The following is a 22,151-nucleotide window of genomic DNA, read 5'->3' as shown; positions in this document are numbered from 1 at the left end:
GCACCAGTATGCACCAGTAAGCACCAGTATACACCTTTATGCACTAGTATGCACCAGTATGCACCAATATACACCAGTATGCACTAGTATACACCAGTATACACCCGTATGCACCAGTATGCACCAATATACACCAGTATGCACCAATATGCATCAGTATGCACCAGTATGCACCCGTATGCACCAGTATACACCAGTATGAACCAATATACACTAGTATGCAACAGTATGCACCAATATGCACCGATATACACCAGTATACACCAGTATACACCAGTATGCACCAGTATCAACTTTGTTGTTGTTGTTGTGGTGATGATGTCAGCAGAGTGACATCACCTCTCTTATATAACACAGTAAAAGTCAATTACATCTCTGACTCCAAATACTTCACTACCCATGAGCCTCGGGGGCCGTTGCTATGGAGATTCCTCCATCCGGAGCTGTGACATTCAGAACATTGTGTGACTCCGGATCAGCAGGGAGACCACCAGCCAGACCCCTAACAAAAAACACTGAATTTAAGTTTACGGTCATCGTTTGCCGCTGTGTGTCTACCTCGCTGTATGAAGCCCTCTGATTGGTTGTTCTGCAGACATATTCAATTATTAATATTATTATTATATATTGTTTCTCCACACAAAGAAAGCAACACACTTCCATCACAGTTCTGCCTCACATCGATCAGACTACAAGTCCAACAGAAGAGACGGATCAATAACAACATCACTGCTGAAATGAGCTGAATCATGTCTCAGTTACAGTCAGCAGATCTTTGTCTCTGATAGTTTAGTTGTGATTAAAGTCACCAGCTGACTTTCTGCTCTAAGTAAAAACAAGATGTTAGTGTAGAAGCTCTAAAATCCCAACCTACCTTAAACAGAGCGTCTGCAGAGCAAAGAGACAGAAAGAGACGAGGGTCTGACTGGAACTGGGACTCATCAGGTCTGTTCAGGTCTGAGTCTGCTCAGGTCTGAGTGTGTTGTTGTCTACCTGCAGCTCTGAATGGAGGGGGGCGGGGCTTAATCCAATTAGCCTCAGTGTGAGTGGCAGAGGGAACAACGCGCCACCTGCTGGACTGGTCACTGGTTTGATGATGACAGTAATAGTTGGAGCTACATGTGTGTTGACTCAGTGACATCAGCTCCTCCTCCTCCTCCTCCTCCTCCTCCTCCTCCTCCTCCTCCTCCTCCTCATCACAGACAAACAATCCAGATCAAATATTGATGTATGAGGCGTGTCTGTCAATGCTGATATAACCCTGGTACTCTGCAGCTCACATTAAACTAAACATCTCTTCTCTCCTTCTACTTATCACTTAAATATTTCACATGAGAAACACAGAAACACCACCAGAGATCAGCCCTGATTGTAAATAGCAATACGTATTTATACTCAAGCCACAGGCTGTAACAACCAATCAACTATCACCATATCAATAACCATAAACTTCCTTAAAATGAGACAAATACTCATAAAAATACTCAGAATACAAAAAAGATGTATTGTAACTTTTACGGAAGTACTGCTGACAGCACGGATTACAGTTATACTTTAAAATGATAACAATCTCAAGAAGTATGATAATAATTGTATTATGTTACCACTATAATTATTGATTATTCTACATCCTGTTTAATATCTCTGCTTATTACACGGCTTTGTTGAATACTTGATTCTGATTGGTCAATCACGGCGTTCTACGGTCTGTTATTTCTTTATAACAGACCGTTGCTATGTATAACAGACCGTTTCTATGGGTGCAGTTCTGATGTCGGACTCTGGAGGACCGTTTTTGTGTCAAATCATTGATTTCTTCAGTAAGTAGCCGTGTAATAAGCGGGATAATGTACAACTAGCAGGTCATTATTGTGAAATAAAACCCAGACAGGGCGATGCTGCACCCCTCCAATCTGTTGGGGTTTATTTCACAACAATTACCAGCTCGCTGTCCATTATCTCTCACTGGTTGAACATGTTTCACCTTCCTGACTATTTATAGACTAAAAGATTTATTGATTAAGTGAATAAATGGTTAGCAGGGCTCAACAATAAGTAAAATACTATGTCGGGTTAGTAAATACAGTAACTCACTTGTTTTTTTCTGGAGATGATGATGGGAGGAGCTAAGGGGTGAGCCTTCTTATACATTAAACTTTCGCTGCTCTTAAATGTGCTCTATAATATATATACTACTATTTAGATAATTCAGATTAATTTGTCTTTTGTGATATTAAACTAGAAATATTTGGAATATGTCGACAATAAAATAATCAACAGATTCATTGATGATGAAAATAATCATTAGCTATAAAATCGAAATTTAAATATCTACGTTTCTGCTGAGGAAGATCATGAGATATGATCAAAAGCTCCGGAGCGGCTGCTGGTTGTAATAACTGAGACAGAGAGACAGGAAACAACAGCGTGACGTCACCTCCAACACAAAGTGTCTACAGCTCAGAGAGACAGACGCCTCTATTGTCCTCTGTGTTTCTGGTGTTATTGACGTGAGAGCTGCCGGTTCCCTCCACCACCGACATCACTCATCAACACAGACAACAACAAGGACTGATCTGTGACCAGCCGACGGCAGCACTACTACCAAGAGTGTAGGTTTTGGTTTATAGTATATTACAAACAAAGACACGTGTGTCATCAGCGTATAGACTGACTGAACGGTTTAATCAATGTGTCTCAATGACACATGTAAAAACATTCTGTTGTTTTCAACAGGAGGAATTATAAAAACAACTGAAGTCTACGAGAGTTCATGTGGTTGAAAGTTTATATATTCACCAAAATATTACAGAAAGAGAAATCACTAGTTATTCTGGTAGACTTTGGTGTGAAGTGAGGGCATCTCTGTGATCGATCTCAGAGAAGCAGTCTCTGTTATCACGACAACCAGAGTGATGTGTTCAAAGACAGTTTTAAAAATGTGTGTGAAACATGACGAAGAAGAGCTTCTTACCTTCATCCATGGGGACGTCATGGGAGGAGCTTTGAGATCCTTCAGGCATCACACCGTCACCTTAACACACACACAGAGAGGTGATATGAGGACCTGAAGGAGGACATGTCTGTGGGCTGTATAGACCCTTTTAGTGCTGACGTCATGATGACGTCACGGTGTTAGCTGGAGGCAAAACAAAGGAAAGACTGGAGGCTAACACTAGCAGCCATTGTTAAAAAAACAAGCCAACACAACTTGTTAGCCAGCGTTAACTAACGTGCTCAGAGAATTATTCTGCCTCCACTTAACGCTCCGCCCACAAAACACCTCATCATGTACGTAGTTGTTGTAGACCTTTACCAAACATCATGATGTCTTATCAAATCATTAATATTACAAATATCATAACTATCAAATTAAAGCTGTTTTAGTTCATCACTCTTGGCCATAGAGTAATTACTATTACCGGTTTGTTTAAAGTAGAAGTTTGGAGACAGGTTTGAGACATGGGGCGTGGTCATGAAAGCCCTCTGGATGACGTATTACCGGTCTGGTGACCTGATGACCTCTACTCTCTGTCTCTTATTATGATCGAAACATAACGTCCGTTTGTGTTATCCTCTGAGGCGTTCACTGACTGCAGATTTCAACGGTGAAGTTGACCTTCCAGAGCTGATTTATTAAAGTGTACAGATCTAATATCCATTCTCTAATAAAGATATGATATCTAGAGCAGCTGAATGTGCTGACGAAGCAGCTGCAGGGTCCCTGAACGCATCACTGCCTGATGACCTTCACCGTATAACACACAGTCAGAAAGCGTGCGTGTGTGTTTTATTCCTCTTCTTGTTCTCCGACAATAAAACGGTTAATGAGAAGTTTAAAAGCTGAACTGATGAGTCACTTTTCACTTTAACTTGGTGTTTCACTTCCTTTTGTTTCATCTGATCTGGTTTGGTTTATGAAGTTAGTTCTCTTTACTGGCTTCGGTTTCTGTTGACAGTCAGGTGATGACACCTGAGTCAGCTGTCTGACGGGGGATGATGGCAAAACAGAAACAACCCCCTCTGAGAGGACCGAAGAACCAGACCGACCGGACCGCCTCGCAGATATAACAGGAAGTGATGTTTATCTCTGCAGCACAGACACACTCTGGTGTCTTACTAACGTCTCACTAATGTCTCACTAACGTCTCACTAATGTCTCATTAACTAATGTCTCACTAACGTCTCACTAATGTCTCATTAACTAATGTCTCACTAACGTCTTACTAATGTCTCATTAACTAATGTCTCACTAACGTCTCACTAATGTCTCACTAACGTCTCACTAACGTCTCACTAATGTCTCATTAACTAATGTCTCACTAACGTCTCACTAATGTCTCATTAACTAATGTCTCACTAACGTCTCACTAATGTCTCACTAACGTCTCACTAACGTCTTACTAATGTCTCATTAACTAATGTCTCACTAAAGTCTCACTAACGTCTCACAAACTAACGTCCCATCAACGTCTCACTAACGTTTCATTAATTAATGTCTGACTAACGTCTCACTAATGTCTCACTAACGTCTCACTAATGTCTCACTAACGTCTCACTAATGTCTCATTAACTAATGTCTCACTAACGTCTCACTAACGTCTCACTAACGTCTCACTAACGTCTCATTAACTAACGTCTCACTAGGGTCTCATTAACGTTTAATTAACGTCTCACTAAGGTCTCACTAAGGTCTCATTAACGTCCAACAAATGTCTCACTAACGTCTCATTAACTAACGTCTCACTAACATTTCATTAACTAGCATCTCACTAGTATCTCATTAACGTCTCACTAACGTCTCACTAGCATCTCACTAACGTCTCACTAACGTCTCACTAGCATCTCACTAACGTCTCACTAACGTCTCACTAACGTCTCACTAACGTCTCACTAACGTCTCATTAACCTGAGGTTCACGTGTCTGCTCAGGTGTGCTGCAGTGGAAAAGGCAGTATTAAGTTAATTAATACTCTCTTTTATGGCCTGTCCATTAGTCCGGGTCTCGTTGCCGTGGTAACCACAGGTGTGTTCTCCCTGAAGGTGTGAACGCCCAGGTGTCTGAGCATGCAGACTGTCAGAGCCCTGATCAGGTTATAGGGATCTGACCTGGTTACCATGGAAACACGTTAATGTACAACAGACACTTCCTCCTTTTATTATATAGTTAATTATTAATGTGATTACTGTATAAACATGTTTTTATTATGTTCCTGTTTTATGTTTATTTTAGTGTTTAACTGCTCTGAACATGCAGCCAGATTTTTTTATTTTTTAATCTTCTTCAGCCTTTAAATTCTCATACGAATCTCCGTTTGGAAAAAGCTTAATTCAAAGCTCTTCTGCTTTTGGGAACAGGTACAAACATCACCAACACGTCTCTGTGGCTTTTCTGAATCTGTTAAATCCACTCTTCACTTCGGCGCTATAAACCTAAACCAGCAGCTCTTAAATCTGATGAAAGCTCTGAAGAGTTCAGACTTGTCCCACCGTATCTCAGCGCTGGCTCGCTGGCTCGCTGCCGCTGCTAGGGCGTGTTTTGGTTGAGAAAGTTGAAATATACGAAACTCTCTTGTGTATCATATCAAAGCCGAATTAAAGATCAACTCAATGTTACTCCTAGAAAACATACTTCAAGATATAAGAAGTGAGTATTTCTTCAGAAAAGCACATAATCCTTAAATGTCAAGATTTCTTAACGGAGTTCTGAATGTGCATCAGCAACCCCACCTACAAGCTACTTTAACATGATGTGACTTTGTAAAACTATGATTAATGTTAAGTTAAAGTCGGTTCCCAGTAGAAGAAAACCCAACAGCATGGTTGGTTGAACTTTTTGGATGTTTTCCGTGTTTGCAGAGTAAACTGCAGCAGATCACACAGACACTTCCGTGTAGATCCTTCACACCTTAACATCCTTCACACCTTTAAACATCTCTCACACTGGAAGTCTTCAACAAAACAAACACGTTGATATTAAACATGAACATTAACAGTGAAGTTTGGACTCACCTCCGTCAGCTTTGATTTAATAGAACTTGTGTTGGAGCTTCTGTCCGGTTCCATCAGTTCATTCAGTCTGAAGTCAGTCTGCAGCTGGAACTAGGGATGTGTAGGTCGCGTACGAGCCGGTTCAAAGAGCCAACTCAAAGAGCCGGTTCAAAGAGCCGACTCTTTTAGGTGAACGCTAAGAGCCGGCTCCCGACCGAGAGCCGTTTTTTTTTTTTTCTTTTCTTTTCTTTTTCTATTAATTCAAGACAGAATGACAGGATGATCTTCTCCGCGCCACGGGCACTCCATGCACTGACTGTGACTGAATGTTGTGTTAATGACGTCCGTACGACCAATCAGTAGTGATGGCGAGCTGAAGCTTCATGAAGCATTGAAGCTTTCCAGCAAATTGGTTCGGAAAAGGGTTCATTTCTCGAGGCTTCATGTGCTCAGGAAACCACCTGGTGGTCAAAGAGTGTAAAACAGGCAGATATGATCTTCACCATGTGATCTGTGATATACTGTATTTTGCGCCAGTAAAGGCTGTTGGGAATGACAATAAACAATGAAAAAAATATATATTACCATGTAATCCATTTATATCTATATAATATATAATATAATGTCTATTTTCTAGTAAGTATATTATGATTATATAACATACATGTATAATAAACTGTAATTGTTTTGTGAGTAATGCATCTTATGTGTGTAAACCAATCCTTTGGTCAATAATTGTATTGTAGTGTAGTGTAATATAATATAATAATGGCAGGAGGGGTAATATTAGTGTTCTGTGTCACTTCTGGAAAGTGGCATTGGTTTAACCAGTGAAGATCTGAACCACTTCCTGAACCAATCAGCGATATGGCCAGGCAGCGAGGCTTTGGATGTCATCAATGACGTCATTGGTCTAAAATGATACAAGCCTCGATACGCGCATCGCGGAAAACTTCCTGGATTACTCGACACACGCTCCGAAGCCTCGGCACAACACGTAACATCACTACCAATCAGGTGATGACAGACAAGGATCATACCATCAAGCAGGGAGGGGCGGGGGTGCGCGGCGCGCTGACGGTCTACAGGTACAGAGCAGGAGGAAGAGGAGGAGAGAAAGCGAGAGGAGTGCGGTGCGCGAATAGCAGAGATGAGTGACATTCGGAAACGAAGCAGCATGTAAAATGATGCTATTCTGGAAATTATAAGGTTTAGTATAATTATATTGAATAATTTAAGTTATATATGTGCACATATACTAATCATTAAGGTCAAAACTGCACTAAATTTGGCTGAATTATAAAAGGCAGAAGTCGTAAAACAAAGAGCCGTTTGGGAGCCGAAAGAGCCGGCTCTTCTTGGTGAGCTGAGCCAAAAGATCTGGATCACTAAAAAGAGCCGTAATTCCCATCACTAGCTGGAACATCAGCTCTCATTAGATCTGTCTGTCTGTCTGTCTGTCTGTCTGTCTGTCTGTCTGTCTGTCTGTCTGTCCGTCCGACCCTCTGCGCCTGCGCCTCATTTAACAGCATGACTGTAGAGGAGACACTGAAGGTTCCACTGAGAACCAGCAGAGGGTTCTCCAAGAACACCTTACAGACACCATCAGCTGCACTGCCTCATCCAGAACAAGTAGTAAAAATACTAATATCACAGAGTGTAATTACTCTGTTACAAGTTAAAATCCTGCAGTAAATGTACTAATACCACATAGTGGAAATACTCTGTGATACTGTAATTTCTTTGTTGTGTTTTGAGGTTTTACTTTGATGGAATTTATTGTATTTGTATTTATTTATTGTATAATTTTTGAAAATTACATTTGTTTATTTATTTAGTCCTCCTTTTTTAATATTTATTGTATTTGTATTTATTTATTGTATCATTTATTTAAAATTATATTTATTTATTCCCCCTTTTCAATATTTATTATATTTGTATTTATTTATTGTATCGTTTTCCAAAATTAAATTGATTGATTTATTTATACCCCTTTTTAAATATTTATTGTATTTGTATTTATTTATTGTATTGTTTTCAAAAATCATATTTGTTTATTAATTTATTTATTCCCCCTTTTTAATATTCATTGTATTTGTATTTATTTATTGTATCATTTTTGAATATTATATTTGTTAATTTATACATTCCCCTTTCTAATATTTATTGTATTTGTATTTATTTATTGTATTATTGCACTAAATTACATTAATTGTAATTTAGTTTTGTTATTAAAGTTTTAACACATAAAAATACCAAAGAGGAAAATGTCATATTTAATGTGGTGATATCAGTGTGTGTAAATTATTTTTTCTATCTTGATGTTAAAAACATAAAATGTACTCAAGTCAAATTGTTATTATTTAATTATTGTATTAAATGTGCAATAAAATAAATAAAATGAGCACATTTTACGGCAGGATGCCATGAACTGCTGCTTTCAGGATTTCAGAATAAAATGAAACGTTAACATATCAGAATCAGAAAGAAATGTAAGAAAATAGAAATAAAGGAGTATATAACATATCAATTATGTACATAATGCTACAATGTATAACACAGTATATGAAGAGAAAAAAAATAAAAAATAAGAAAATGAGATTATAAGAAATATTTAAAAATATTTGCATTAAAACGTGCAATATATAACCACAGTGCAAATAAGTAAATAGAAAATGCTGAGATGTGAGACCTGTTAAGCGTGTTAAATATAAATACCAGAATGGTATAAATAAGGATTAAATAAGAATATTTTTAGAAATGTACAGTATAACTGCAGTATTAATGACAGAGTATTGCACAAATTATTATACGTTAAGTCGGTATTGTACATATATATATATACATATATAATATACAATCAGTGTGATGATTAAAGGTTATATTAATATATCAGTGTCTCTCTCTGCTGGACATAAAGAAAAAACTGAACTATGAGACTCAGAAAAACAACAGAATGAGTTTAAAGAGAGAAAAGAAGAAACAGACTGAAACTGTTGGAGGTTTAAACAGTTTGAATCAGTCTGTGAACAGAAACAGTCTGAAGGTCAGAGACAAGTTTCAACCTGACTGAGGAGGAGGAGGAGCGAAGGCCTCTGGAAACCTGGTTCCTCCAGTTTCGGTGATCTGTTGATCTTCCAGGAGTCTAGACTGTTGAGCATATGAAAAATAAATCCTTGAACATTTAAAGTCCACACAGAACACACAAATCTGCAGAGCATCCTGCATCTTAATAATCTAGTCTGCTTGAAACAAAATCATGTAAATTAACAAGTTAACATGTTAAAACTCCATAAAATGAAGAAGTGCAGTTGCTTTATGTTTACGTGAGCTGGTTTGATGGTTTTATTTGTTGAGTTTTATAAATATTTGGAGTGTAACTGGTGGAACAGTGATGCAAACAGCACTTTACTATGGACATAAATGCATTTTTCTCTGCTGATAAACACGACTGCAAATTGGGTGAAATTGTGTCTGAAACATTTACTTATTTTTTTTTAGGTATTGTTAATTTCAATACTTATTTATTCTATCCTTTTTAATGCACTGACGGGAGCTGGGAGAAACAATATTTTGTATGCAAATACTCAGTGAAATGACAAAGTGAATCTTGCATCTTGAATCTTTGTGGGCTGTCTTAGTCCAGGTCTATCTGAAGATTTCCAGTTTAAATAAATTAAAATAAATTAAAATAGTGTAAATATTAAATACTGAACATAACAACGAAAAGTCAAATATATTCCCTCTGCAGCAATAATTGATTTATAATATTATTATTATAACTCATGTTAAAAACTGTGGAGGTCATGACCTGCAGCTCATCACTTTTATGATTTAATTTCCATCTCACGGTGGGTTTGGTGTTTCTGCAGCTTTCAGCCGCAGCTCATGGCATTCCTCGGTCGTCATGGAGACGGGTTAGGGTTGAAATGTCTGAAAGCTTCAGAGACGAGTTGGAGCTTGCGTTGGGATGTTTGTGACTCCAACACAAACACTTTATAATAATAATATGCCAGGAAGTGTCTTCTTGTTCCCACCAGACTTTATTAACAAACATTAAAAAACACGACGGCAGCAGATATTAACGACCTGAGATTATTAAAAACAACTTCATATTTACATTCAAAGAGGTGAAATCAAACATTTTAAATCTGAAACCTGAGACCCCAAACACACACACACAATTCATAAATATATCAAACACAAACTGATATGAAATATATGAGAGCAGAAACCCGACGCACTGTAAAAAAAAATAAAACCTGAACAGCTGCTTGTTAAAATGAGATTATTCCATAAAATCCGGTCCGTCTGTCTCTCCAGTCTGATGATGATCAACACGGTTAATAATAAAGAAATTACACTTTAATTATCAGTTTCCCCAAATACTGTAACTGTAAAGTCCATTTGGTGGTCGTCATGGCGACAGTGATGATGATGATGTCATACAAGCTGGGTGATGACGTCACACAGGTTTGGTGGTAGTGTTGTAAACGAGCGTGTCCTGCTCCGACAGCACCACGTGGGCGGCGGTTGTGGCGGAGGACCTTTGGGCGCGGTTCTTCCTCGACTTGAGGAAGCAGTAGGTCAGGACGGCCAACAGAGCCAAGATGGCCACCGACAGACAGACGGCCAGCGCTATGTTTCCTGAGGAGGAGACGGTGAGGTCACTTCCTGTCAGCTAGCAAACTTTTACTGTTTCTGTGTACCAATACATCACTATTACACCGTAATACTCCTATTACTGCTGACTGTAATACTCCTATTACTGCTGACTGTAATACTCCTATTACTGCTGACTGTAATACTACTATTACTGCTGACTGTAATACTACTATTACTGCTGACTGTAATACTCCTATTACTGCTGACTGTAATACTATTACTGCTGACTGTAATACTCCTATTACTGCTGACTGTAATACTATTACTGCTGACTGTAATACTATTACTGCTGACTGTAATACTATTACTGCTGACTGTAATACTCCTATTACTGCTGACTGTAATACTCCTATTACTGCTGACTGTAATACTATTACTGCTGACTGTAATACTATTACTGCTGACTGTAATACTCCTATTACTGCTGACTGTAATACTATTACTGCTGACTGTAATACTATTACTGCTGACTGTAATACTATTACTGCTGACTGTAATACTATTACTGCTGACTGTAATACTACTATTACTGCTGACTGTAATACTATTACTGCTGACTGTAATACTACTATTACTGCTGACTGTAATACTATTACTGCTGACTGTAATACTATTACTGCTGACTGTAATACTATTACTGCTGACTGTAATACTATTACTGCTGACTGTAATACTACTATTACTGCTGACTGTAATACTACTATTACTGCTGACTGTAATACTATTACTGCTGACTGTAATACTACTATTACTGCTGACTGTAATACTATTACTGCTGACTGTAATACTATTACTGCTGACTGTAATACTATTACTGCTGACTGTAATACTCCTATTACTGCTGACTGTAATACTACTATTACTGCTGACTGTAATATTACTGCTGACTGTAATACTACTATTACTGCTGACTGTAATACTATTACTGCTGACTGTAATACTACTATTACTGCTGACTGTAATACTATTACTGCTGACTGTAATACTATTACTGCTGACTGTAATACTACTATTACTGCTGACTGTAATACTATTACTGCTGACTGTAATACTATTACTGCTGACTGTAATACTACTATTACTGCTGACTGTAATACTACTATTACTGCTGACTGTAATACTATTACTGCTGACTGTAATACTATTACTGCTGACTGTAATACTACTATTACTGCTGACTGTAATACTATTACTGCTGACTGTAATACTATTACTGCTGACTGTAATACTATTACTGCTGACTGTAATACTATTACTGCTGACTGTAATACTCCTATTACTGCTGACTGTAATACTACTATTACTGCTGACTGTAATATTACTGCTGACTGTAATACTACTATTACTGCTGACTGTAATACTATTACTGCTGACTGTAATACTACTATTACTGCTGACTGTAATACTCCTATTACTGCTGACTGTAATACTCCTATTACTGCTGACTGTAATACTCCTATTACTGCTGACTGTAATACTCCTATTACTGCTGACTGTAATACTCCTATTACTGCTGACTGTAATACTACTATTACTGCTGACTGTAATACTACTATTACTGCTGACTGTAATACTACTATTACTGCTGACTGTAATACTATTACTGCTGACTGTAATACTATTACTGCTGACTGTAATACTACTATTACTGCTGACTGTAATACTCCTATTACTGCTGACTGTAATACTATTACTGCTGACTGTAATACTCCTATTACTGCTGACTGTAATACTATTACTGCTGACTGTAATACTACTATTACTGCTGACTGTAATACTATTACTGCTGACTGTAATACTCCTATTACTGCTGACTGTAATACTATTACTGCTGACTGTAATACTATTACTGCTGACTGTAATACTCCTATTACTGCTGACTGTAATACTATTACTGCTGACTGTAATACTACTATTACTGCTGACTGTAATACTATTACTGCTGACTGTAATACTATTACTGCTGACGACTGTAATACTATTACTGCTGACTGTAATACTATTACTGCTGACTGTAATACTATTACTGCTGACTGTAATACTATTACTGCTGACTGTAATACTATTACTGCTGACTGTAATACTATTACTGCTGACTGTAATACTATTACTGCTGACTGTAATACTCCTATTACTGCTGACTGTAATACTACTATTACTGCTGACTGTAATACTATTACTGATGACTGTAATACTATTACTGCTGACTGTAATACTATTACTGCTGACTGTAATACTATTACTGCTGACTGTAATACTATTACTGCTGACTGTAATACTACTATTACTGCTGACTGTAATACTATTACTGCTGACTGTAATACTATTACTGCTGACTGTAATACTACTATTACTGCTGACTGTAATACTATTACTGCTGACTGTAATACTACTATTACTGCTGACTGTAATACTACTATTACTGCTGACTGTAATACTATTACTGCTGACTGTAATACTATTACTGCTGACGACTGTAATACTATTACTGCTGACTGTAATACTATTACTGCTGACTGTAATACTATTACTGCTGACTGTAATACTATTACTGCTGACTGTAATACTATTACTGCTGACTGTAATACTACTATTACTGCTGACTGTAATACTACTATTACTGCTGACTGTAATACTACTATTACTGCTGACTGTAATACTATTACTGCTGACTGTAATACTATTACTGCTGACTGTAATACTACTATTACTGCTGACTGTAATACTACTATCACATACTGTCAAAAGGTAGAAACAACAAACTGTCCACCATATTTGTAGTTTCAGAGGTGAAGTCAAAGTTCTCACCTGAGTCAGTTTCATCATCATCTGCCTCAAAACGGTCAAACACCCCTTTGATGAACACGTTATGCTCTGCAGAGACACAGAGAGACAAAGACACAAGACACAGAGACAGAGAGACAGAGACAGAGACACAAAGATGCAGAGAGGCAAATACAAGGAGACAGAGAAAGACAAAGACGCAGAGACACAGAGAGACAAAGACAGAGAGACAAAGACACATAGAGACAGAGATACAGAAAGACAAATACACAAAGGCACAGAGACACAGAGAGGCAAATATACAGAGACACAGAGAGACAAAGACAAGGATAGACAGAAAGACAAAGACACAGAGAGACAAAGACACAAATACACAGAGAGACAAAGACATACACACACACACACACAGAGAGAGAGACAAAGACACAAAGACACGGAGCCAAAGACACAAAGACACAGAGACAGAGACAAAAAGATACAGAGATACAAAGACAGAGATACAAAGACACAGAGATACGAAGACACAGAGACACAAAGCACAAAGACAAAGACAAAGATACAATTATTTATATTATATGTAATTATATGAACTATATGGTACTACATGATATGTATATATATATATATATATATATATATATAGATATGTATATATCTATATATGTATATATATATATACATATATATATGTATATATACACACAGTATATATGTTGATGTGTGTGTATGTCGTACCGGTCACTCCTCTGCAGGTCTTGCTGCACTTGTCTTCTTCCTCAAAGTTGTTTTCGCTTCCTTCACAGCCGCCGTAGGTGAAGCGGGAGCACTTCCTGATCAGAGGGTCGTAGTACCAGCGGGTCAAACTGGCCCGACACCGACCGGTCATGGGGGGCTCCGCGCACCGTGCTGATGGGGGGGGGGTATCAGTGTTAGCATGTAGCCTGTTAGCTTGGAGTGCTAGTAGGTGTTCAGAGATAAAGAGACTGACCTTTCCTCTGGTTCACGTCAATGTTCAGCAGGTTGTTCAAGGTCTGGTTCACTGAGGAAGAGGAAGAGGAGGAAGATCACTGAGGTTTTTTCTTGTATCTTTGTGAGGACCAAAGTGAGGTTTAGACAGTGTGTGTGTGTGTGTGTGTGTGTGTGCGTGTGTGTGTGCGTTAGTTACGTTTGCTGCAGTGGTTCTCGTCTGAGCCGTCGCTGCACTGCGTCACGCCGTCACACTCCAGACCTCTGTCCAGACAGCAGCCGCTGTCGCAGATCAACTGAGTGGGCCTACACACTGAACCACACTCCTCTGAAAACACACACACACACACACACACACACAAGTTTATCCTGTACATCCTGAACATGCTGCAGAGCTGACATGAAGAGGTGCATTGTGGGACTGACCAGTGGCAGGCAGAGTGACGCCCCTCTCTGTAGCTGCTGTGGACGAAAAAAAGAAAAACACGCATCATCAGAAGTATTACAAACAAGTGAAGCTGCTGTGTGTACTGTGTGTACTGTGTGTACTGCATGTACTGTCAAGTGTCTACCGTGTGTACTGTGTGTACTGTCAGGTGTGTACTGTGTGTACTGTCAGGTGTGTTGCTTACCTGTGACTCCGCTGCAGGCAGACAAACAATCATCGTCGGACAGGAAGTTGTTGTTGTTTCCTTTACAGCCTCCGAACACAAACTTCTCACATTCGCCCTTCGCAGCGTCGTAACGCCAGCGAGGAAACGCAGCGCGACACAGGCCGACCTTCATCGGGGCCAGACAGTACACTGACGTGGGGGAGAAAGAGAGGACGCCATCAGACGGTTCATCAAGAGTCAACATTTTTTACTGATGAGAGAAGAGCCACAGTGTGACAGAAGAGAACTCATCCACTGATGAGACGGTTGAAAGCTCTGGGAAAAGCTGGTGAGTGAACCTTGAGTCGGTGAGTTTACAAGTAAAAGTGCAAAAGTGTTACAAGCAAAATGTACTTAAAGTATCAACAGTAATATGGAGGATGGAACCTGTCGAAATAAAAAAATAAAAGGAATAAATAAATAAATAACTCAATGAATAAATACATAAATACAGTATATATATATATATATATATATGTGTATATATGTGTGTATTAAATGTACCAAAATAATATCAAAAATAAATATAGCCATTATGTATTCGATAAAATGCAACATAGATTGATATTTCTGTTTTAATTAGCTTCTTTATTTATTTATCTTTGTATTAATTCCCTTATTTATTTACTCTTCTGTTTAATTAATTAATTTTCCCTTTTATTTATGTATTTATTTTTATACATTGTATGTATATATATATATATATATCTTTGTCTATTTTCAATGTATTTTCTTTATTAATTTCTGCATGATTTTCACTTTGCATTTCACCCCTTATTTATTTCCCTAAACTTATTTATTTCTGTATTATTTTCATGATACATTTCTTTATGCATTTCTGCCTCATTATGCAAATGAGGGGTCTGTTCCTCAATGTGCGTCATCCATTTAAAAATAAATATAAAATAAGTAAATACATTTAAAAATAAATAACAGTCTTTATTAAGACTGTTATTAATAAAGACTGTTATTTGCTCTTCCCATTCCAATGTTATCTGTTCTTATTTATATCAATATTAAGCTATCTATTTATTATGTATTTAATTATTCATTATAATCATTGTCTTTTTTTTATATTGTTTTATATAGTCTTTTGACTGCCCTTTCTGACAGTTTGCTTATACGACACTGGTCACTAACCCTATAGCTGTCTCTGTGTATAGTACCCTATATTTATAGACTGTCTTTTAATGCATCGTGTATGGGATGGGGAGTTGCAAACTCAATTTCGTTGTACCTGTACAATGACAATAAAGGAAATCTAATCTAATCTAATCTAATCTAATCTAAATTACTAAACCGTTAGTACTGACATTTCTCTGTTTGATGAATTTAAAAATTAACCCACAGCATAGTGTGTGTGTGCGTGTGTGGACACTCCCGTAACCACGGTAACATGTAGTATTTACAGTGTGTCACTATGGCAAACGGTCACATGTTGCTCAACAGTTTTACAACCTGAAACTGGATCTGAACTCAGATCAGCGCCCACTAACTCTTTAACTGTAAACCCCGTCATGAACAGCTTGTTCCAGTCAACCTGTCATGTGACTCGTCTCCACTGAAATCTATGAAAAGAAGTGTGAGAACAACAAAATAAAAGCCTGGCAGAGCAGGTTTAGTTTCTGCAACCTCAGTGTGTGTGTGTGTGTGTGTGTGTGTGTGTGTGTGTGTGTGGTATTCCAGTCTGACCAGTTTGAGTCGAGGTGTGGATCATAAGTACCAAACCAACAACTTCACATCACTCAACGGATTCTGCTTTTATAACGGATCACTAATCTGTCAATAAATCAGAGTTTAACTGATCAATAAACAAGCAGACAGGACTACATTTCCCATGAGCACTCACAGCTGGACAGCTCCGGGCTGAGGACGAGGACGGTGACCTTGGCAGAGTGAAATTGGTCGTTGGAGTCGGTGACGGTCAGCTGGAAGACGTACGAGCCTGGCTGCAGGTTGGAGAGTTGCACCTGGTCAGGTAGATCGGTCTTCTGCAGAATCCCATTAAAAAAAGAACGTAGTTTAATTCAGCTGAACGCACAGTAACAAGTTGGAACCACTTTCTGCAGAGACACCCAAATAAAACAAAAAAAACTTCAGGGACATAAAACACAGCCGTTAAATGGAGGATTCTGTCAATCCAAAAAGTTAAGATTATTTTTAAAACTGAACTCTGTTAAGGATCACATGTGAGCCGAATTTATCTACACAACCACCTGTACTGAAACAAAGCGCCAACTTTTGTTTTCCAATGACTGTTTTTGTAATTAAAGCAAGGCAGACTAAAATTTGCATGTATTTTGAATGGAGTCTGGTGTCCCGGATGCTGCCGCACTGAACATAAATGATTAAGGTATGTTCCCTGTATCAGCTAGAATAAGGCTGCATTCGAAACCGCGTACTATACTAGTAGTACGTACTGATTTGGCCAAAATGTAGTATGCAGTATGCAGTATGCGAACTAAAGCAAAATTTACAGTATGCCAATAATATCCGAATATCATACTGATTTGGAAAAAAACTCCAGTCTGCATCGGACCAGTTTATCTCGCCTACTGTATCCCACAATGCAAAGCGCTGGACCGCTACAGCCTACGGGTACAAAAACAGAAGCCAAAAACAGCTTGTTTTTTTAATTTTCTGTAGCCATTTCAACACTAAATTCACTTCTGAAAGTTTTTGAGGCGAGAAATCAACTGTGTAGATTATTAATATTGGCAGTTTTATGAAGTTAGATGGCGAATCGAACATTTGTTCCACCGTTATCGGAGTTTAGAAGCTCCACAAACTGCAGTGACAGCTAGCTAGCGTCTGCCGGAGTCGCTGCCAGCCAGTCGGGTAGTCACGCTCACAGACCGCTATGAGCTGCTGGAGGTCTCTAGAGACCGGTCTGTAGACCAGGGGCTTTTATTTCCTTGTTGACGGATAGTTTGTTTACATTATAAATGAACAGGAACCTGGAACCTCTGTTTAGTTGCTGTAACTGAAAAAGCTGTTTGAGTAACGTACATTTTGTGGATCAATATTTTATATTTTATATTTCCCGTGTCCCCTCGTTGATGATCCCGTTTGTCTCACTTCATCATGAGCTGTTAGAATAAGTAGTTTAAACCTGCAGTATCTTTAAAAGTAAACAAGCAGAACATTAACAAAATCAAAGTTGTATTTTTCTCTAATATTGTAATAGTGGTACGAGTTAGTTTTTTTGTCCAGTCCTAAAGGCCAAAGCCTCGTCTAGAATACATCGCTTTAACCGCCACATACTACTGAGGAGCGCAGTATGTACAGCATACTGCGTTCCTCAGTAGTATGCAGTAGGCGGTTTCGAATACACCCTGAGACTACCTGTTTCTCTCCAGCTGGTATCCCATTGGTTACCTGTGTTAAGCCCCGCCTCCTTGTGACAGCAAGTTCTTACCTCCACCAATACGCCGGCGTCTCCGCTCTGCTGAGTCCAGCGGTACCTGTCGATGTGGGCGTCCCCCAGCGCCAGGCTCTGGATGCCGCTGAGCGTCACCGCCTCGCCGGGCTGAACGACGATGTCACGGCTTGCGATGGCGATGGGCGGAGCCTGTTCACCTGGAGACACACAGTGATGTCAGAGATACAAGGTATCACATGACCTCAGTCCATCTGATGATGTCAGACCACGTCCAATAACAGAGGGACGGACTAGAGGAGACCACGTCCACTAACAGAGGGACAGACTAGAGGAGACCACGTCCACTAACAGAGGGACAGACGAGAGGAGACCACGTCCACTAACAGAGGGACAGACGAGAGGAGACCACGTCCACTAACAAAGGGACAGACATGAGGAGACCACGTCCACTAACAGAGGGACAGACATGAGGAGACCACGTCCACTAACAGAGGGACAGACATGAGGAGACCACGTCCACTAACAGAGGGACAGACATGAGGAGACCACGTCCACTAACAGAGGGACAGACGAGAGGAGACCACGTCCACTAACAGAGGGACAGACGAGAGGAGACCACGTCCACTAACAGAGGGACAGACGAGAGGAGACCACGTCTACTAACAGAGGGACAGACGAGAGGAGACCACGTCCACTAACAGAGGGACAGACGAGAGGAGACCACGTCTACTAACAGAGGGACAGACTAGAGGAGACCACGTCCACTAACAGAGGGACAGACATGAGGAGACCACGTCCACTAACAGAGGGACAGACTAGAGGAGACCACGTCCACTAACAGAGGGACAGACGAGAGGAGACCACGTCCACTAACAGAGGGACAGACGAGAGGAGACCACGTCCACTAACAGAGGGACAGACATGAGGAGACCACGTCCACTAACAGAGGGACAGACATGAGGAGACCACGTCCACTAACAGAGGGACAGACTAGAGGAGACCACGTCCACTAACAGAGGGACAGACGAGAGGAGACCACGTCCACTAACAGAGGGACAGACGAGAGGAGACCACGTCCACTAACAGAGGGACAGACATGAGGAGACCACGTCCACTAACAGAGGGACAGATTAGAGGAGACCACGTCCACTAACAGAGGGACAGACGAGAGGAGACCACGTCCACTAACAGAGGGACAGACGAGAGGAGACCACGTCTACTAACAGAGGGACAGACTAGAGGAGACCACGTCTACTAACAGAGGGACAGACTAGAGGAGATCACGTCCACTAACAGAGGGACAGACTAGAGGAGACCACGTCCACTAACAGAGGGACAGACATGAGGAGACCACGTCCACTAACAGAGGGACAGACGAGAGGAGACCACGTCCACTAACAGAGGGACAGACGAGAGGAGACCACGTCCACTAACAGAGGGACAGACATGAGGAGACCACGTCCACTAACAGAGGGACAGACATGAGGAGACCACGTCCACTAACAGAGGGACAGACTAGAGGAGACCACGTCCACTAACAGAGGGACAGACGAGAGGAGACCACGTCCACTAACAGAGGGACAGACGAGAGGAGACCACGTCCACTAACAGAGGGACAGACATGAGGAGACCACGTCCACTAACAGAGGGACAGATTAGAGGAGACCACGTCCACTAACAGAGGGACAGACGAGAGGAGACCACGTCCACTAACAGAGGGACAGACGAGAGGAGACCACGTCTACTAACAGAGGGACAGACTAGAGGAGACCACGTCTACTAACAGAGGGACAGACTAGAGGAGATCACGTCCACTAACAGAGGGACAGACTAGAGGAGACCACGTCCACTAACAGAGGGACAGACTAGAGGAGACCACGTCCACTAACAGAGGGACAGACATGAGGAGACCACGTCCACTAACAGAGGGACAGACGAGAGAAGACCACGTCCACTAACAGAGGGACAGACCAGAGGAGACCACGTCTACTAACAGAGGGACAGACTAGAGGAGACCACGTCTACTAACAGAGGGACAGACATGAGGAGACCACGTCTACTAACAGAGGGACAGACGAGAGAAGACCACGTCCACTAACAGAGGGACAGACGAGAGAAGACCACGTCCACTAACAGAGGGACAGACCAGAGGAGACCACGTCTACTAACAGAGGGACAGACTAGAGGAGACCACGTCCACTAACAGAGGGACAGACCAGAGGAGACCACGTCTACTAACAGAGGGACAGACTAGAGGAGACCACGTCTACTAACAGAGGGACAGACGAGAGGAGACCACGTCCACTAACAGAGGGACAGACGAGAGGAGACCACGTCCACTAACAGAGGGACAGACGAGAGGAGACCACGTCCACTAACAGAGGGACAGACGAGAGGAGACCACGTCTACTAACAGAGGGACAGACGAGAGGAGACCACGTCCACTAACAGAGGGACAGACGAGAGGAGACCACGTCCACTAACAGAGGGACAGACGAGAGGAGACCACGTCCACTAACAGAGGGACAGACGAGAGGAGACCACGTCCACTAACAGAGGGACAGACGAGAGGAGACCACGTCTACTAACAGAGGGACAGACTAGAGGAGACCACGTCCACTAACAGAGGGACAGACGAGAGGAGACCACGTCCACTAACAGAGGGACAGACTAGAGGAGACCACGTCCACTAACAGAGGGACAGATTAGAGGAGACCACGTCCACTAACAGAGGGACAGATTATCTATATGTATGTATTGATATATTGATTACTGATCCTAGGTGACTGATACAGGTGTGGACTCACCTGGTCCAGGTGTTCCTGGTCCAGGTGCGGACTCACCTGGTCCCTGCAGGTGCTTCTTGAAGGTGGACTCTCTGATGTAGCTCAGGTATCCGGGCTGGTTCACGAACCTGCAGACGAAGCGGTTTCTGTGGACGCAGTTGAACAGGACGCAGGTGCGGTTTTCCGCTCCTGCCGCTCCTGCCGCTGCTGCGGTGCCGCGCGGCTCCAGCAGCGCCAGGTTGCAGCGCGGGTCGTCGCAGCACGCGCTCCTACAGTCCTCCTCGGAGAGCACATGCGCGGTGGACAGCAGCTTCGCGCCGCTCTCCACCGCGTCCTCCGCGTCCAGCACGAAGTTCTCCTGACCGGCGCGGAACGCACCGCTACAGTCCGCGTCACCTACCGCTCCGGTGGGCCGTAGGTGAGGGAGGAGGAGGAGGAGGAGGAGGAGGAAGGAAGAGGAGGAAGAGGAGGATGGAGGCATCGTGTGAATGCAGCAGTAAGAAACAGTTAACCGGCTCCTGAACACCTGTCTGCCGCGCCGCTTCGCTCTGAAAGGGTCTACAGGTGAACCGGGAGTTCTTCAGGTGAGTCGTTAAACCGGACAGACGGTCAAACTGAGGACAGGTCGGTATAAAGAGTCTGGTGTCCAGGTGTCTCCGTGTCTCTGATTCTCAGGTGTGTCTCACCTGCTGCTCACAAACAGGAAGAGACTCCGGACACGCCTCTAACAGGACAATTACACCGACGACACGATGACATCACTCAGGTGTGGCGGAAGCCTTTGATTTCTATAGAAATGTCAGATTTTGGTTGCTACGGTTACAGTGACTGAGTGTGACACTGAGTGTTCACATCTACCACAAGAAAAGCCATATTTCTTCATATTATGAAGGAAATGGAACAATATGTGTTGATGATTTATTC

The 22,151-nt window shown here is 41.1% G+C and overlaps 3 protein-coding genes across 7 annotated transcripts in view; 1 reads left to right on the top strand and 2 right to left on the bottom strand.

Annotated features, from left to right (window-relative positions):
* LOC141756519 (pleckstrin homology domain-containing family G member 3) overlaps window positions 1-6,126 on the bottom strand; it is a 31,930-nt gene extending 25,804 nt beyond the window's left edge. For 2 of the 4 annotated variants that reach the window (XM_074616325.1, XM_074616324.1), the window contains exons 1-2: window positions 6,013-6,125; window positions 2,975-3,034 (exon numbers count right to left, since the gene is read on the bottom strand). In XM_074616325.1, the coding sequence (XP_074472426.1) occupies window positions 2,975-3,023 (49 nt within the window). In that variant the 5' untranslated portion in view covers window positions 3,024-3,034; window positions 6,013-6,125. Of the gene's footprint in view, window positions 1-874; window positions 1,038-2,974; window positions 3,035-6,012 lie in introns of those variants that run through there. The other 2 variants (XM_074616323.1, XM_074616327.1) reach the window with 2 other exon arrangements.
* The window catches only part of LOC141756521 (uncharacterized), a 116,786-nt gene continuing 99,711 nt past the window's right edge, over window positions 5,077-22,151 (top strand). Inside the window, exon 1 of the mRNA XM_074616328.1 lies at window positions 5,077-5,082. The gene's annotated coding sequence lies outside the window, so the exon portion shown is untranslated. The remainder of the gene's footprint in view (window positions 5,083-22,151) is intronic.
* Window positions 10,019-21,936, bottom strand: LOC141756533 (kunitz-type protease inhibitor 1-like). 2 transcript variants are annotated; one of them, XM_074616360.1, is made up of 10 exons: window positions 21,249-21,936; window positions 18,478-18,638; window positions 16,909-17,050; window positions 15,039-15,209; window positions 14,833-14,868; window positions 14,606-14,734; window positions 14,429-14,479; window positions 14,176-14,346; window positions 13,465-13,530; window positions 10,019-10,638 (listed from the first exon to the last, which is right to left on the bottom strand). In XM_074616360.1, the coding sequence occupies exons 1-10, from the start codon at window positions 21,706-21,708 to the stop codon at window positions 10,457-10,459; spliced, it is 1,569 nt and encodes a 522-aa protein (XP_074472461.1). In that variant the 5' UTR covers window positions 21,709-21,936; the 3' UTR covers window positions 10,019-10,456. The 2 variants fall into 2 exon arrangements, with proteins under 2 accessions (XP_074472461.1, XP_074472463.1); XM_074616362.1 differs by having other exon boundaries at window positions 21,285-21,935.

The sequence above is a fragment of the Sebastes fasciatus genome, chromosome 18, assembly GCF_043250625.1.
Source record: "Sebastes fasciatus isolate fSebFas1 chromosome 18, fSebFas1.pri, whole genome shotgun sequence".
In the NCBI taxonomy this organism is placed as follows: Eukaryota; Metazoa; Chordata; class Actinopteri; order Perciformes; family Sebastidae; genus Sebastes; species Sebastes fasciatus.
Note: the sequence above shows the minus strand (reverse complement) of the source record. Positions and strands in the feature narration are given on the sequence as shown.

Coding starts and splice junctions, on each gene's coding strand:
- LOC141756533 (XM_074616360.1), bottom strand. CDS start 21,708: ATGCCTCCATCCTCCTCTTCCTCCTCTTCCTTCCTCCTCCTCCTCCTC. Junction 14,347..14,428: donor TGACGTGAACCAGAGGAAAG/GTCAGTCTCTTT, acceptor CCCCCCCATCAG/CACGGTGCGCGGAGCCCCCC. Junction 13,531..14,175: donor GACCTGCAGAGGAGTGACCG/GTACGACATACA, acceptor GTGTCTCTGCAG/AGCATAACGTGTTCATCAAA.